Source organism: Corapipo altera, unplaced genomic scaffold (genome assembly GCF_003945725.1).
Source record: "Corapipo altera isolate COAL_440 unplaced genomic scaffold, ASM394572v1 142, whole genome shotgun sequence".
NCBI classification, from domain to species: domain Eukaryota; kingdom Metazoa; phylum Chordata; class Aves; order Passeriformes; family Pipridae; genus Corapipo; species Corapipo altera.
This window is the reverse complement of record NW_020884966.1, coordinates 1,560,982-1,578,855: the sequence shown is the minus strand read 5'-3', so window position 1 is coordinate 1,578,855 and position 17,874 is coordinate 1,560,982. Positions and strand designations below refer to the sequence as shown.

Here is a 17,874-nt window from a genome sequence, read left to right as displayed (position 1 = left end):
CCTGCTGCCAGGAGAGCAGGGAAGTGCTGAGCCAGGGGGGCTGGTCCCACTGTGGCTCTGGCAAGTGCCATCTGTCCTGCTCCCCTTTGCTCCAAGTCTCCTCTCAGGAAACATTTGTGTTAACAGGGGACAGGACGTACACGTGAGGTGTCCCTGAAGGCACCATCTGACCTCAGTTCTTCAGGTGCTGCTGCTACTGTTGTAACTCAAAGGCACTTACAGAGTCACAAGATGCCTTGGGTTGGAAGGGACCTTAAAGCTCACCTTGTTCCAAGCCCCTGTCACGGGCAGGGACACCTTCCACTAGATCAGGTTGCTCAGGTGCTTGACTTGCTGAGTTGCAAGGTAGAAAACAGACTTTTTAACCAAGGTCCAGTGAATCAGAGCTCAGTGACCCCACAAAGCCATTTCAGCAAAATCTCTTCTCAGTCACAACCTTGGAATGCCCATGTGGGGAAAAAACCAACCTAATAACACCTCCACAAGAAACCAAGCATCAGTCAAAAAATAATTAAAGTCGTAACAGCTCCAAACTGGGAAGGCAGTAAGTTAAATCCCAGTGGGACAGACGCATCATTACCTTAAGGAAAAATTCCTTGTAAAGTTAATGGGGCTCTGCAGGGTTCTTCAAGGCAAGAACATGATTCTGGGGACATGGCTGAGCCACCTTTCTGAGGCAAACGTGACACCAATACCTTCCCAGGGAAGATGGTTCTGCAGCACTGCAGTGATTGGATTTTATTCCAAAAGGATTAATTGCTTCCTCCAGGCCATAGATTAAGCAAAAGCAGTCAGTGAACTTTTAATATCCAGTCCTGTGTTTTTATCACATCTTTCCATTAAGAAGGCAAAACTGCCTCCTCTACCTTTAAACTAAACCCTTTTTTGAGGTGAAAAACAAGGAAAAGACATTTTCAGAGGCAGACTTGCATCAGCTGCCAAGGCAAGGAAGGAAAGGAATTAAATTCAGTGAATATGCAAGAACCGATTTCTCGACAAGATCTAAAATCCAACGTGAAAATTTTACAGTTTTCCAGCCATTTCAGACTTTACTAGAGGAGAGTACAGAAAATGCAAACCATGTGTGCTGAAGTGCTGGGGGTTTGCTCAAAAGCAAGCAGGGATGTGTTATTGTTTAGACTGATTTATACCATTTAAGCAGATCCGGTTTCTTTAAGATATTCAGCAAACAGCAGGAATGTTTTTCATGTCAAGTCACTCCAGCAATAACAAATAGCTCACATATTCTGCTATTTAGGAAAAAGAAAATTGGAGAGGGGCCTGCAGCAGTGGCTCAGAGCCAGGTGGATGGATCTGTTACGTTTCTGAGCCCCTCGGCCGTACACATCCACCCTGGGACCAACTGCACTGGAAAATTCTGACCCCCCTAAAGAATGGTTGGGATTGTAGGACCTGGAGCCCAGCCAACGGCAGCGACTCTTTGATGGGAATGGACCAATGTCAGCAGCAAGAGGAAATCCACAACTGCATCAGCCCAGGGGGAAGGGCACGTGCTCCAATCTCTCCCCAAGCATCCCAGCTGGGGGAGTCTGCAGAGCTTAACTCTTTCCACATGAGACATTTCAGCTGCATTTCCACTCCCTGCTTATTCAGGGAACAGGCCTTTCTTTACTGTGGAGGCACAAACAGACCTTTTGTTGCTGTTGTTCAGTTTAGGTTTATAATCTCACCTTTTTAAGGCCTCCAAACCCAACATTTTGGCACAGGACCATTTTTCTCTTTTGATAGAGGCTGTTTCTTGGCTGTGCCAATAACAGCATAGCCACAGTTTCCATTCATGCAGATCATCTCTGATCTGATCTGGATCTTTTGTGTTATTCCAGCTTTGGGCATCTTTCCTTTTAAGTTCAAATTCTATTCATTTCCAGTACATTTTAAGCATAACTCATTTTGTAACTAAATGAATGGGCTCTCCCTAAACAACCTTCAGTTGCTCTTCTAAGGGATATATCAGAGTCACAGAATATCCTACACTGGAAGAGACCCACAAGGATCATTAACCCAACTCCTGGTCCTGCACAAGACACCCCGAGAATCCCACCCAAGAGCATAAGAAGGATGACAACGTTGCACCAGTCAGAGAGCAAAAAACCAGCTATGAGTTCAAGGGAGGAATGAGTGGAAACTGTCCCTGAAAAACTAAAACTGTTCCTGAAAAACTAAACGAGTAGCTGGGCGCTGACACTGCAAAGCACAGCCTGCAGCAGGTCAGGCCTTGAGTTCAAACCAACGACTTCACTTCGACTTCTGATCCAGACAAAACGTGAGTTTGGATTTAGGGATGGCAGAATGCATCTTGTGTGGCTCCAGATCAAGTGAGCTATGGGCAGAAAGTTAAAGGCTCACCAAACGTCCGCTTTCCTCCCGTAGCCTTCCCCGCTGATCACCTCGGGGCTCATCCAGTACGGAGTGCCCGTGACGGAGCGGATGCCTGTCCCAGACATACAGATTGTCTGCAGCCGTTTGCTGGCCCCAAAGTCCCCGAGCTTCACGTTCCCAGCAGAGTCACGGAGAATATTGGCTCCTGCACAAAAACAAAACCCCAAGACAGCTGTTTCCACGCGGTCCAGCTGTTGGATCCGCGGCTCCGGAGCCGATGTCCAACCCCAAACGCCCGTGTTCACCGTATGGCTCCTTCCTCATTAAGCCTCAGGTGACCTGCTAAACACCATTGCTTTGATTCAGGCTGTGGACAAGCCAATTGCTAATGGCTGTAAATGGGAAAAACTTCAGGGAAAAAACACAAGGAAGTGAAGGGGGGAGGGAAATGAAAGCTGAGTCAGCACCAGCATTGTTACAGTGCCTGTAAACAGCTCAGCCAGCCTTGCAGGGCCCCCAGGCCACAGGCTGAGAGAACAGAGCTGTGGAGAGAAGGATTTTATTGGGATGCTGCTTTGGTGACTGCAAGCATTGCTTTCTGGTCAGCTGGGTAACAGATGTAGCCAATTAAACCACTTTGAACTCCTACAATAAACAAGTCAATCTTCACTTTACTTGGTCAGAGGTCCTGAACATGAAGCACCAGCGAAAAAAAGAAAACTTTAGAGCTTAGTTTGTATGTGGACACAAACTGAGGCTTAGACACCAAAACCAATTCTTCCTCCAAAGGTACTCTGAGATCAAGAACCCCATGTTGGCATTATCTGGTGTGTGCCTACACGAAATCCCCCTGCTTCTCAAGCCAGCACTTGTGCTGGGAGAGTTTTATCACTTCACTTGCCCACTCGAAGAGCTGAGTCCAGAATGCCAAGTCTGTCCATTATCCATGAAGGAAACGTTAACAGGCTGGCTCAGGTGGGTGCAAACCAGTGAATAACCCACCAGGTAGGAGATAATTTGGCAAAGAGCCCCAGGTGAGCAGCCCACAAGGTGTTATTCAAGGATCAGCAGCTCGTTTCTCTCTGCCAGCTTAGAGGGGATGCAATGAAGATTCATAGGCAGGAACAAGGGGGTAGTTTTCCAGCAGCCACCAACCCTCTTGGTCCCTCTAGGGCACAGAAAAGTCTGTGTGGTGTCTGCCACATCTGCTGACAGTAATTCCTAAGGAGACTGGCTGGCTCCATGGGGTTATACTGGGAAGAGGAAGATTAAGAACTAATCAGAGGCTCTATGTGGAAGACTGGAGGTTTCTCACACAGAGGAGGCAGGACAGCCACAAGGGCCTGAGGTCAGCAGGACTGCTAGGAGCAGGCATGGAGCCCTTACAGCAACTGGAATGTCAGCCACCTGAGAAACAGCACTGTGGCCAAGCTGGGAGGAAATCAGAGGGGAATCTGCAGTGAAAATAGACATGGCTTAAGGATCAGTGAAAGTCAGGTGTCAACTCAGCTTGGCCTTGCCAGAGTGTGAGAGAAAGGTGAGGAGTGTTCCTAAGAACTAGAGGCTTCCCGACTTCCTTACTATAACCAACTTCCTTCAGGTCCTGTAGAGAGAACACCCCAACTTCCCTTCCCCAGCCAAGAACATGACCTTCCCTAAGCCCTTTGGATGTAAGACCAAACCGGGATAACTGAGCAAAGCAATGCTCAGAAGCCCCAGCCAGGACACTGAGTTCTTAACACTCGGTCTCTTTACAGAGTTTCTTTGGCACGTGGTACATCTAAATCAGCAGCTGATCTCACCCTTTATGTCCCTGTGCACAATCATGTTGCTGTGAAGGTACGAGACTCCCTCGAGGATCTGCCGGGTGTATTTCCGGGTGACGTTTTCCGTGAGGGCTCCGTACGCCTTCAGCTGGTCCTTCACCGACCCCTGCACCAACAGCAAACAGAAAACGTTGGCAAAGAAATGACAGACCACAGATCCTGCAGCCCCCATTCGATTCTCACGAGCCATGACTGTGTTATACACCCAACCAGCCCAGTAGTGAATTTTGGCCTCTTCTAAAGCCTTCCCATGAGGCTCTCTGAGCATCTTGCCCTAAGGAGCCCTTCTAAAGAACGGCAAGGACAGGTTTCATGGCAAAAATAGCATAAGGAGGTTCTGTCTGCTTCCTCCCTGCTGGTAGAACTGGTTGTGAAGACAAGCAATAAAACAGCTCAGCAGACTGATCCAGGTCAAAAGTCTCCCTTTTTGCAGGGTCAGTTTTAGCCTCATTTGCTGTATCATGACTGTAATTCAGTTGTCAGATTTACAAGCTGGTCCAAGTCCTCTAAAGTACTTTGGTAGGACAAATTTAGACTGAACAAAAGAACTGGCTTTAGTGACTAATAAAGAGAACGTATTTCAAGTACAAGACACTGAAGGAAAAAACCCAAAGAGGTTACTTGGACATAAATAAAATTAAAGTGGTGGCTTTATAACCCAGGATGAGAAGGGGCAGCCCTAAGAGGGTCTAAGGTGGATGACACAGTCAGGGGGATCACAGCAACTAATAAACCAACTACCAAACCCACAGATCTCCCTTTGTGATCCATGACTGTGCTGCCTGTGCCAGCTCTTACCCCTGGCATGTACTCCATGAAGATGGTCAAGGTCTTCTCTGCCCGATCCCGTAAGCAGCCGTAATATTGGACAATACGCTCGTGCTGGAGATTCTTCAGCAGCTGAATTTCACACTCCAGGGCACTCACTTCCTATGGATGTTGAAGGAGAAAACAAGGCTGCAGACCCAGGAAATAGTCCATCCTAATAAATTTGTCATGTCACTGGCAGGATGAAACTACTACTGCACTGAAAAGTCAAATCCATGGCATTGGAAAAGGCAAACACTACCAGTGCTTCACATGAATCCTTGCTGTGTAATCAGCAGGCAAGTATTGGTGTGGGAGCTTAGATGGAAAAAAGGTAGTATCATATATGGATTTAGTACCAGAAAAAATTTGTTTCTTGACTTGATTTTCTTCACTCACAACACAGGTATAACCTCACTTCTCACACTGAGCTGAGGGCAGGGAGTGTTAATTATTAAGCAGCTCTGACTACAGCTACAGAACTGTCAGGAATCCCCCTGTAGGAATCTCAGCTCTTTAGAGAGCAAAACCAGAGGTGCTGAGAGTTCCTAAACTTCTGTCACCCAGTCCTGCCCTGATTTGCACTGATGATTTTACTGGAATCAACCTTACAAAAGGTCTCCTCTCTTATTTACTTCAAGGAATCTGCAGCTCTGTACATCAAATTGATTCTTTGCTTTGCTCATCCCACAGACAACAGGGTATCACAGCACAAAGGCAAAGAGGCTCTCCAGCAATTTCAGATGGAATCACAGATGTTTGTTGCCCAGGAAAAGTATCCAGTTCTTGCTGAATCCAGGGAATGAGCAGGAGGTACATCAAAAGTACTGAAGCACAAGAATTTATGGAAACAATGGTTTCCCCCAAATTGGTCCCACTTAACTCTTTCCAGCCCTCCCCCTGGAAGGTGTCAGGTTCAGCTCTCTCACTCTGGGAGAGGATGCAGCTCCTCAGAGCAAGGACTTGGATGCTGTAGGGACACATGGAACCACAGGAAGCTGCTTGATCAGGCCAAGTGATAATTTAAGGTTTGGGGTTTCAATGCCTTCAGGATATTTTCCAGCCTGTTCCTCCTTGGCTCAAAGTTACTGTCTGATTTACAGCAGAGACATGTTAGAACTTAGAACTTCCCAATTTAAGACTTATCTTGGCACCAGTATCTCATATAAAATCAGAATAATTAAATCTTCATGGATCAGTTATTCCAGCTCAAAGTGAACTTGTTCAATATTGGGATACTGGTACATTGTTAAAACACAAGCAAAGAACCCAACAGCCATTCCAGCTGCACCCACTGTGAGGGAGTTGTGTGCTATCCCTTAACTTCAAGGTGCCCCTTCCCATCTCCACTGTTTCTAATGTGTTGTCACATCCCTCTTCTTGATTAATTTACACAGCACAGCTCAATTTGTTTCAAGGACAGGGAGAATTCAGAAGTGAAAACTGGTAATTAACACACTTGATACAGGGTGTAAGACATAAACCCAGAAGTGGATTTTGCAAGTGCAAGCAGCTTTTTTTGCTCAAAAAAGAAAAAAAACTCCTGCTCTTTCTGGGTTTAGTTTCATTCACATCCATGTCTAACCAGGAACACAGGGCAGTCTAGTATTCCTCAAGTAACCTGGCAACAAACCAGAAAGCTGAGAAAGGAGAGCCAAAACTGAAGCCAGAAAATGGATTTTAGTTTCAGGCTGAAGTTAATAATACAAAAAAGTAATTTTTAAATGGCTCCTGTTCTTCTCCACATGACTCGAAACCTTAGTAGGAACTAAATATAAGATGCCAGCTTTTAAGGACAGACAGATAGAGGCATTTTGCAGGATCTGGCAGGATTTTAGAAGCTAGGATGAGGATTACCTTGCTGGTTTCAGGGCTCTCTGGATCAAACTGGACCTGTTTGGCTGCAAGTTCTCTGCCCGTGTCCACATCGTAGCACAAGTACACGCGGCCGAAGGCGCCCTGGCCCAGCAGCTTCCCTCGTCGCCAGTTTATTGGAGCACTTGGAGCTAAAAGACAACAGTAATAATTCCTCATTTCATTACACTGTTTAAAAGCCACGGTTGTCTTTTCAAGGACCCATCTCCATCACACTGGGATTGACCCAGGTGTTTTGCAGCTGAACAAACACGAGGCGCTCTCCCGGCGTAAGGGAGTCAGTGGCAGAGCTCTGACCAGAATCCAACCATCTCAGGACCTGCTGACTGGTGTCCCATTAAAATGAAACCACAAAACATCCTGCAAATATGTACTGCAGAAAAGTTATTTGATGGGGTTGATGAAATTTCATTCTGCCAGCAGGTGGATTCTACAAACCCACTGCTTTAAGAGATGGTGTAGCACTTAAAGAGCATCTTCCAACCCTTGACCTGGAGTTATCACAGGCATCAGGTGAGGAAGAGCTGGATTGGCCCTGCTAAATCAATTCCACCCAGCTGGGAATGACTTACACTGCTGGGACAACTTGAAGGACATTATTCTGAGGTCTTTGTCAAGGCAGCTCAAGGTTCCTTCTCCTGTGAGAAGGATTTCACTGCAAAGCTCTCTCTACAGCAGAAAAATTAAAGTTATAATCCCCTACTAGACAGTGATAAAGTGGGGGCTGTAAGGTTAGCATAGCCTGTGCAACTTCTTCAGCTGCTCAACTACCAGATTCCAGTAAAAATATACACTAGACCCAGCTAAAGCAGCCACCTCCAACACCCCAGCAGGAGGTTACATCCACAGGGAATTAGGAGTCCTCACATTCCACAGGCAGCAGTCTCCTGAGCCCAGTTTTCCAGACTGCCCTAAATCCCAAAGCATATCACTCCAAACCCAGTGCTTCAGCTCCAACTTTGAAAGCAACACTACCAGTCTCCTGCAGTGCAATGCATCCAATTATGTTGTATCTAACAAGAAACTCTAAAAACAAAGACAGGAACCAGCCATCTGGACAGTGTGAAAATGTAGAAGAGCTGAGAGATTAGCTTTGCCATGTCTAATTTAATCAGATTTACTGCCAGTCAGTATTTTAGTGTTGTAAGCTTTCTCTTCATTTTGATCCCTAAATTACTGTATGGGATATCTGAAGTTCATCAGTAATGATTTATGTTCCATTTCTTTTTTTATAATAGAAAGTTGTCCAAAAAACCAACTCAGGGATTCTATTACAACAGAAGTAAATCTTCCTACTTAAGAGCGAGTGAAATATATATAGCTCTCAACTGGTAAAATAACTGTAACCCATAAGCCTGACTACAAATGTTAATGTATCAAGAAAATAAACAAGCCTGTCTGACTGTTTTAAGAGCCCTGAAAAGATGCAATGGAGTCTTTTTTTTTTTTACTTCTTTGCTGAATTTCCGAGGCTTTCTAAAGGAAAAACCAGCTCACAGTGGAGGAAAAAACAAAGAGAGAAGAAAACGAAGACGTGTCTTGTAGGTGAGACAAGCTGGCCTCAAAACACAGCCAGGTGACCATGTGGTTCTAATGGCTTGTTAAAATCAAATTACATGTTGGGTCTGGAGCTCCCAGCTGGGGTCAGGGAGCGCTTACATTTGGTGGGGATGTTCCTCTCCTGCACGCCCAGGGCGTTCTCGCTGTCGGCGCTGCGCAGGCGGCCCCGCAGGTCCAGGTACTGCAGCGCCAGGCCCAGGTTCTCCCCGTTGGTGCTCAGGGAACGACTGGAAGGGACCAAGGTGAAAAGATTCCCTTGGTGACGCCGTATCCTGGGAAACGTCCTCCGGCCTGGGGGGGGAACGGTAAAAATTTGAAATCGATGTTTGCAAGTGGAAGGTGATGGAGGAGAAGGGAGAGAAGAAGCACGTTCTGCTCTGATCCCACGGAGCAGAAGCTGCTGCCAAACAGACGAGATGCAAAAATATAACGGTTCAGGGCTGGTGCTGCCTGAGTTCAGTACAGCTCTGGATCACTCCCAGAGCAGAAGGCAGAGAACACTTTGTAATGCCCTCAAGTGCTGTGGTGCAAGATCTAAACCTGCCTTCCAAACCAACAATCTGGTTTACAGGCTACCACACAAGCTCTGAGGCTGGTTAACGATGACTCCCGGAATGACTTTCTAGAAAACGTGCCTGGAAATAAAACGTACTTGGAAATAAAAACCATAAACAAAGATTATGGTGACTTGTACCTCATGAAATTTTGAGAGGTTAATTTGCACAAAGCCATGTGAGGAGCAGAGATGTAAGTCTTTAAGTCCCTGCTACATTTAAAAGACCCAGAAACAAGTCTGCATTGTGAATTAGCAAAGCATAATGAATCCCTGAGGTAGGAACCTGCTACACACGGGCAAGGCTAATAACTCTGTCCACTGCCCAAGCCCAGCAGTCCCTGATCAGCCTGGATATTCCCAGAAAGCACAAAGTAAACAAAGAATTACAAAGTAAACCAAGAATTACAAACAACCATAGAGTGTTTCCACGAAAATGAGGCATCATGCACAGTACCATCAACCCCAGCACTCATTGCAGGGCCCAGGGCACTTCCAGGCTCTTCAGCTGGGAATTACACTCATCCCTAGAGGTTGCCATTGTTATTTTTCCAGCCTGGAACTGAAGGTCCTAGAACAACTCACCATCATTGTAGTCCTTGTGCTGCATGGAGACGTTGTAGCGCCGCGGGTAAGTCCCACCTTTCCCTGCTTTGTCATAGATCTGATTCTCACGGTCTGCAGGGAGATGCAAAGACAGGAGTGAGGCCTCCTTCAAAAAGTGTAACTCCTAATGACAAAATTTCCCTGTAGCAGCAGGGTTTTAGGAAGAGGTCATAAATAACTTCATAGCTTTTCAGTCAACACATCCCCAGTTGTTCTATTTATACAATGCCAGCAACCTCTGTAGCAGTGACATACCTGAGAACTCCTGTCTGTTATCAGGAAAGCTTTGTGCCCTTGACATCCGTGACTTCCGAAAAGAAGGACTAGTAAAGAAAGAAGGCAAGAATAAGTTTTGCTGCCCACCAGAGCAAAACCTACACGGGCTTTAAAAACACGAGTGAATACATTTGCAGATTGGAAATGGTGACTCTCAAACCCATGTCCCTGCAATGATTTTATGCTCCATCTGCAAAGCTAAAGCCAGGCTAAGCCCCAGCTAACCAGACTGTTTCCCAGTGTGGGCAGTCAGCTCTTCTGTTCCCTTTAAGCCATTTATTCAGTGTTTCCCCAGTCTGTGGTATAAGATTCAGTGACTCCTTCAGACATGGGAAGTGGAAGGTTAAAACCAAGGCTGAGAGGAAGAGCAGAACAGGGCAGCACTTGCAGCACACTGTTTACAGGGCAGCAGAGATTTACCACGAGGGACAAGAGTTCCTCTCATGAAAACTTGGGTGCACTTTCCTCTCTCCAGCAGCACAAGAGCCTGAACACCAACACTGCTTCCAACCCTCCCCAGCAAGCCTAAGGAAGGCCCCTTGCTTGGCACCAGGTCTTTCACACCTCAAGAGATTACACAAACTCAATCTGTGCCAAAGCCATGCTACTGGCACTTGTTTTGTTAACCAGTGTAAATGGCACAGCCTCACAGAGCTTTCAGACTCCCAAACGAGACTCCTTCCCCACTGCACAAACAACAGCTTTCCCAGATGATGCCACTCCAGCAACAAATAACCAGGAAAGCTTTTTATTGCTTCCCCTTCTTCACTTAAGGCAGAGAAAGGGGAGAGGAGGACAGGTAACAAATCAGCAACGTCCCCTCAACAAATGAATCCATGCACACACACAGTTAACTCCAAGTGTTTCCTTATGACTCCATAAACTGGAGGAAGTGAATGGCTTCAAATCCAAACCTCAAGTGCTTGACATAAAAACACACATTACCTACAGGAATTAGCTTGGAGGAATCCTAAAACCATGCTGAAGCCCAGTATTACAGGTGCTGGGAAGCCACAGTTGCTATTCAAGTTAATAGAACCTCTGGCTGCCCATCAGCACCTCAAGCAACACCAACAGCAAAAATAGGGAAGAAAAAGACTCAGAGCATCAACCTATGACAAACTCTTCTTCAAAGAGCCTCCCTATAGAATTAATTTTGTATCTTGCAGGACATAGCAATCTAGTGCAATGATCTATTTCTGTAACCTTAGAATAGTTTGGGGTATTTTTTTGTCATTTTATTTTTTAAGTGAACAAGTAAAGCCTTGTCTAGAAGAGGTTTAAATCCCCTGCAGCCAGATGTTCTCAGAGCGTTGGCTCCACACAGACTGCTCACTTTAGAACTCTGTATCTAAAACATAAAGCCACTGAAGCACCAGTTTTGTTGGTCTATGGTTTTGCCAGAAAATAAAACAGCCTTAAGACACAGTTAATTCTCTTTAAGAAATATATTGGGATATAGGTAGGAAATAAGTTCTTCTTTATCTCCAAGAAAATTTATGAGATGGAAAACAGACTTTTGCCTGAGTAGCACTGGCATTTCAATCTGAGCACACATATTCCTACCAGTTTGTACATTTGTACCTGTCTGCTGACCTGTCCAAGGACTGGCAGCTTCCTGACACCGAGTTTTCAGCACTGCTTAGAGGGTCCAGCATCTGCAACACAGAAGAAATCACAAGGCAACATCAGTGCAGTCCAGTGCTCAGGAGAGGCTCAGAACAAGAGGATCAGAGCCCACCACTGCTTGTCTGGAGGAAGTCCAGCTGAGGAAGGGAGTCTAAACCTTTTTAAATGCACATTTTCCCCTTATCTCCCACAGAAATTGAGTTCATATCAAATTTGAGACATTGCTTTAGGTGCTGGAAGGACTCTGCTGTGTAAAATGGAAGTTTCAGTCAGCCTTGTGCTGCATTTTGATCCCAACTGCCTCCAGGAACAGTCTCTGCTGGTGCTGCTGCATTGCTGCCTCCACCTGTGAGTCGCCCTTTGGCCTCACTTCCTACTTTTCTGAATGGAGAGCAGAGTTTCAAAAGCAAGAGGGTCACCCAAACCTGGCACTAGGAAACCAGAGCACACATGTGTGACAGCCCCAGAACTGCTCAGTCAGTGGAGAGGCAATGCCCAGCACACACAGCAACTGCTTCTGGCAGCCCAAAGGCTTTGAACTTACACAGCTGCAACTGGAAGCAGTTTAAATGCACAAAGCAGCACTTTTAGAATCCCAGAACGGTTTGGGTTGAAAAGGACCTCAGAGATCACCCACTTCCACCCCCTGCCATGGGCAGGGACACCTTCCACTAGACCAGGTTGCTCAGAGCTCCATCCAACCTGGATTTGAATGCTTCCAGGGATGGGGCAGCCACAACTTTCTGGGCAATTTGCTCCAGTGTCCTCACGGTGCTGATGCAACCACAGCTGGTGAATGTTGGGGAGTGAAAAGGAGGGCCCAGATCCCAGCAGAGTTCCTGAACAAGCTGGACGTGCTTTTTCCCACCCTCCTGCTCATACTCACACACTGTTCATTGGTTTCTGGGATGAATTCCCCCTCGCTGTTGATGCTGGTGTAGGATCCCTGGCGGGCGATGCGCTGCTGCCTCTCCGGAACGTACCCCGGAGGGGGGGAACTCCTCCCTGTGTTCTGGGAGCCTGGTTCAGGGAGAAGGATATTCCTTAGATTTATGCTGCTGGAATGAGACTGCACATGCATGGACAAAAAATCTAAGTATCTCCTCTAACACCAGACCTCCACCTCCATGACCACAAGTAGCTCTGGAATGATCCTGACAGCCTGGACAGATGTGGAACCAGGAGGGGTCATGTCAAAAAACAAACTGTTTGATGAGCAAACTGTTTGATGACATTTTAGACACCACATGATTACTGGTGAAGCTCCTAACACAGCTTCTGCTCTTCCTAACCTCTCCTGCTCGACTTTCTGAGTGTAATTTCAGTACCTCAGGGAAGGCAGAGGATTCCAGGAATCCCTGGCTTTTGAGCGTGAACTTCATTGCCAATCTCCACTAAACAAAGCACTTGTCAAGGCAACCCACCTTCTGTCTTTATTCTAAGTTTGCATCAGTTAGTACAATTTATCCTGAGTGACAGCACATTCCTGCTAGTCAGCATCAGCTGAGCAAGTTACAGTGACACTGAGCAACTCCAGTGTCACACGGGAGCACTGTCACCTTTGGAAACAACCCCAACATTTCTGGTTTGCTGCGTGAAAAATCAAACTGTGTGGTTGGTTTGGGCAAAACCACATGGAGGTTAACTCTGCAATTCCTGTTAATTGGATGAGATAACTGGAGGGATAGAGAGTGTGTTTAGGGGCCAAAGGATGAGAAAAATAGTTTAATCATCTATTAATGGTACTACCTAAAGTGTTTCCGTTGTGCTACCTACTGAGAGAAACTTCAGCCCTAGGATTTATTTTTTCCTTGCAGACCTCAAAGAAGATGAAACTTTAGACACAGGAAGAAACAAATCCCCTTTTTGCAGTGACTTATCCACCTGCAGCTCCCACTGTGAGCTCCTAGAACTGCTGTGGTCCAGTCAATCTACTTGAGGTCACCCATGAAGTCAGGAAGAGCAGCTGAGGATCAACTCTCAAGCTGTGCTTTTTACAACACTGTCTTTAATTAACTGTGTGTACTCAGGTGCTGTGAAAGATGGGTAAAGATCAGCAAATATTCTCCCAAGGAAAATATTTTCTACTGAGGTTGTTGTAATAAAGAGTGAAGGCAAACGCTGGCAGAAGAGAACTGGAAAGCAGAGCACACACTTTTTAGAGGGCTAAAAAGCAGAGAACACACCTTTGAAAGGGATGAAAAGTAGAGAACACACCTCTGAAAGGGATGAAAAGCAGAGCACACACCTCTGAAAGGGATGAAAAGCAGAGCACACACCTTTGAGAGGGCTGAAAAGCAGAAAACACACATTTGAAAGGGCTGAAAAGCATAAAACACAATTTTGAGAGGGATGAAAAGCAGAGAACACCTTTGAGAGGGATGAAAAGCAGAGAACACCTTTGAGAGGACTGCACAAAGAAAAAGAATGCTGGCATGACTTAGGAGTGCATGGGGGGTGAACCAGGTGAAAAAAAGGGATTAACAGAATCATGGAACCATTAAGGTTGGAGAAGACCTCTGAGACCACCCGAGATCACCGAGTCCACAACCTGCTGCTCGGAGCTGCCACCCCATTTTCCCAGCAGCTCCACGGGGCTCCCGTGACGTTTGGAGCCCAGTGCTGTGGAGACAAACCCGGGAGCTGCCGTGGGGCTGCCCCGAGGCCCGGGAGCACTTTCACTCCTTCCGACACAATCCAGGGCTGGCCCAGAGCGAGCCCAGGCCCTGCTGGCACCGGCCCAGCCGCTGTTGTGGAAAGGCCCCCAGCCCTGGGCAGGAAAAGGAAGTCGGCACTAAATCCATGTATATCAAAGGAAGTGAGTGGAAAAAACACAAGTGCTGCCAGAATGCTTAGCAACTTTTTCTTTTTTTTTTTTTCCCCCCTCCTCTTTTAAATAAAAGTTATCTTTACTTCCAAACCTCTGAACTGGTGACAGCAGGCTCGAGGCCCATCCACTCTGGAGGACAGGAACTACATGGATCTCTGCAAAAAGCTTTTGTTGAGCACTGCTTTGGACTTTCATTGCATCACATGGTGAGAATAGGAGAGTTTCTATGCCTGAAACACCGAAACAGAGCCCATTCCTTTTCCAAATCAAAGACGGGGAAAGAGAAGTGAAGAAGAAATCGATGCAAGACTGAGCTGTTGCCAAATTCCCAGCAGACCTCTGACAGAACTGGAACTCTTCATAAGGAACAGTCTGGTACTTTGACATGTTCAGAAAACAAAACTAATGGTTTCTTGAGTGATGAATGACAGAGAGCATCCACAAGCTGGGATGAGAGGAGAGAGTCTGTACAACCAGGACACAGAAGGGGCCCCTTGTTACTACACAGTTTACTCATGACAGACACTCACTGGAGTCTGTTGGCTTTGGCACCATTATCTGGATACCTCAGAATGCCAGTAAAGGAGAAATATATATATATATTAAATATTTTTGGCATTGAAATTGTCTGTGAAAAAAGAAACGTGGTGTTCAGACGTGCATGGACATCACTGCCTTCTTCACAGGACCAAGGAATGTTGCTCTTTTTTATGCACATTAACTCAAACTAGGAAGGATGGGAAAACTCTTTTTGTCCTCGTTTCAGTCACGTACTTCACAAGCTTTCAGCACTTCTTTGTTTGTTCGCTGCTTCAGAAAAGCAAACTGCACAAAAGGGGATCTGCAGAGTCCTGACAGGTTTGTTAGACAAGCTGCACACTGAGAACTACTGGTCTAGTTCTCAAGTCCTTTATTACTTTACATTTATTACTTTACACTTACATTGCATTGCAAATACTGATTTAAAACCCTGTAATAATTATGGCTAAAGTTTACAGAGTTAATAAAACTGAAAGAGGTCCTCTGCCACGGAGAAGAACTTGCCAATAAAACAAGCCTGCCATTCCCAGCTCCTGATACTCCCATTGTGACTTGCATCACCTGTCCTCTGAAGCATTAGATATGACAAGCCCAAAATAGCTGTTGGAACAAACAGAATCATCCTCTGCTTCTCTTTCCAGCAAAATTTACCTTTTCTCACTTGTAAAGCAGCAGCAACTTACACAGAACACCATCTTCATGCTCTCTCACCTTCCTCCTGCTCTTTCACTGCTCACTGGCCTTCACACCAAGGAGTTAAATCCTAAATCACAGACTTTTTTTTTTTTTGGACCCATGTATCTTTGAAGCTGTTTCAGATGTTTTAGTTTTTGATATAAAAAGTTAACAGTTTTGAGCATCCTTCAAGCACAGGTTTGAATAGTGCTGCACAGTTATAAAGAGTTGCACAGTTATTAACACAGAAACTGGGAGGAATCAGACAAATCTACCAGAGATAGAGGTAAAAATTACAGGAGTCTTACATGGACCTTTCCACTAAACAGCAGTTCACTCAGCTAAGAGAAACCCAAGGGAAATGAGACAAAGGTACATAATACTCTGACTTTTCTTACTATCTTTTGTGTACCTCTGCTATTCACCTTGTGCTCTACTCTCCTGGTAATTCCAGGAGTGAAAGGTTAGGGAACTCTGTGGAGGACACTGGTTGGATATGCAGTAGTAATTCCCTGATTCCAAGTAAAATGCTTGATTACAGGAGTCAGGAGAGATTCCAAAGCCCAACATAAAACCCCCTCATATCTGGGTTTCATGAACTGAAATGGCCAATGTAAACAAAATCCTTCATGGACTCACATCAGCTTTCCAAATTTCTAACCACAATGGATCTGGCTTTAGGACACCCCCTTCAGCAGCTCCTCAGCTGTTCAACAACTCAGTAAGGAACTGAAACATTCTACTGTAAACATATGAAGAGCTTTTGAAAATGAACTGCCCTGTCCTAGAATAACCTTTCGATTTCTCCCAGCTCTCATAAATGCCATACCATAAACATTAGTGCCCAAATGACACATTTCACCAAACAAAACCATGCAGAAAGTGGCAAAAATACTCACTGACAGACAGATGCCTGCTTCTGGGTTCTGGCTGCTGGTAGGGTGTGCTCACATCCCCCACAGACTGGGAAGTTTTAATCCTCACTTGTTTGGGCAGTCCAGAATGGGGTGAAGAACTGGTCTGTTGGGTAAAATGAAAAGAATAAAATAAAATGAGACTGAGGAGCTCAAGCAGCCTGGCCACAGTCCCAAAAATATCATTATGTTTAGTAGCTGAAAGAAGCTGAGCAACAGTTCTAGAGCCTGAAATCTTATTAACTTCAGAAAACACAAAGGTAGTAAAAGAGCAAGGTTTATAATTATGGTGTAACAGGAGTCCAACAACTAGAGCAAGGCACTGTCCAGCCTCAAGGGCAGGATCTGGAAGTCTCAGTGTCTGCCTGCCATTAACAGGTACCTGTGGGACACACAGAGGGCTCATATCACCCCCAGACACCAGAACACAGAAAAACCTACAATTTCCATCAGCCACCTTTGCCAGCAGAGAGAAATTCTGAATCTTGCACTCTTTCAGAAGCAACCTGACTCCCCACAACCTTCACAATTCAGACCATCTAAGTGATAATAAATTTGGGAGACTTAAGAGAACCAAGAGTTTGGAGACACCAAGATGAATTTATTCATCCTTCCATGAAATGCCATAGATACTATCTAATTAATGATCATTTTTCCACAGTGCCTTCATCTCATTCAAAGCAGGAAGAGGAATGAGACACATCAAACCTCCCCCAGCCAAGGAGATCCTGTGTCAAAGCAGGGGCTCAATACCTGGAGACACTTTCAATTTTAATCTTGACCCAACACACCAAGTTTTACAAGAGGATATAATATTCCCTTCCTCTTGTGTTCCAGAATTCATCTTCCCTTATTTAATTGAGATGAACAGAACCAAAGACACCCCGAGGAAATTAATTCTGGTCTGTGAAAATTATTTGAACATGACTTGGTCAAACAAGGTGTGAGGTCATACAATCCAAAATAAAGTATTGAATAGCTGCTCATTTAATAAGGACATCCACTTGCATGGAGCAAGGATTTAAATCACATAAACTCCACCATGAATAGGTTCATGGGAGCTGAATAAAGGGTGCAGAGGTCACCCCAATGATGTGGACAGTTTGGCTTTAGGTCTTAAATTTTTCCAGTTTTCCCCATTACATTCTAAACAGAAGGAAAGGACTGACAACAGGAGTGAGTTGCTTGGTGAAAAAAAGCACAAATGAGCCACAGAAAGAGGCACAAGAAAATTAATCTGCACACTGCTGACAAACAGCACAGCTCTTGGTACCAGTGACACAGCTACTGCTGTAAAGGTTATTTGCTTTTTGGACATATTTGTGCCAAAGTCACCTTTCCATCCCCAGAAAAAGAAAAGAGCACAACCAAAACAAAATCTGCATCCTGTACTTCAGGAAAAATAATGCTTCCCGCTCCCTCAGTGGGATGAGATCATGCAGC

At 45.4% G+C, this 17,874-nt stretch overlaps 1 protein-coding gene across 3 annotated transcripts in view; it reads right to left on the bottom strand.

The window, feature by feature from the left end:
* The window catches only part of MAP3K3 (mitogen-activated protein kinase kinase kinase 3), a 42,641-nt gene that overhangs the window by 6,352 nt on the left and 18,415 nt on the right, over positions 1 to 17,874 (bottom strand). For 2 of the 3 annotated variants that reach the window (XM_027664794.1, XM_027664792.1), the window contains exons 7-16: positions 16,417 to 16,537; positions 12,359 to 12,492; positions 11,428 to 11,501; positions 9,823 to 9,890; positions 9,547 to 9,639; positions 8,508 to 8,699; positions 6,831 to 6,979; positions 4,965 to 5,096; positions 4,143 to 4,272; positions 2,368 to 2,545 (exon numbers count right to left, since the gene is read on the bottom strand). In XM_027664794.1, the coding sequence (XP_027520595.1) occupies positions 2,368 to 2,545; positions 4,143 to 4,272; positions 4,965 to 5,096; positions 6,831 to 6,979; positions 8,508 to 8,699; positions 9,547 to 9,639; positions 9,823 to 9,890; positions 11,428 to 11,501; positions 12,359 to 12,492; positions 16,417 to 16,537 (1,271 nt within the window). The remainder of the gene's footprint in view (positions 1 to 2,367; positions 2,546 to 4,142; positions 4,273 to 4,964; positions 5,097 to 6,830; positions 6,980 to 8,507; positions 8,700 to 9,546; positions 9,640 to 9,822; positions 9,891 to 11,427; positions 11,502 to 12,358; positions 12,493 to 16,416; positions 16,538 to 17,874) is intronic. The other variant, XM_027664793.1, reaches the window with a different exon arrangement.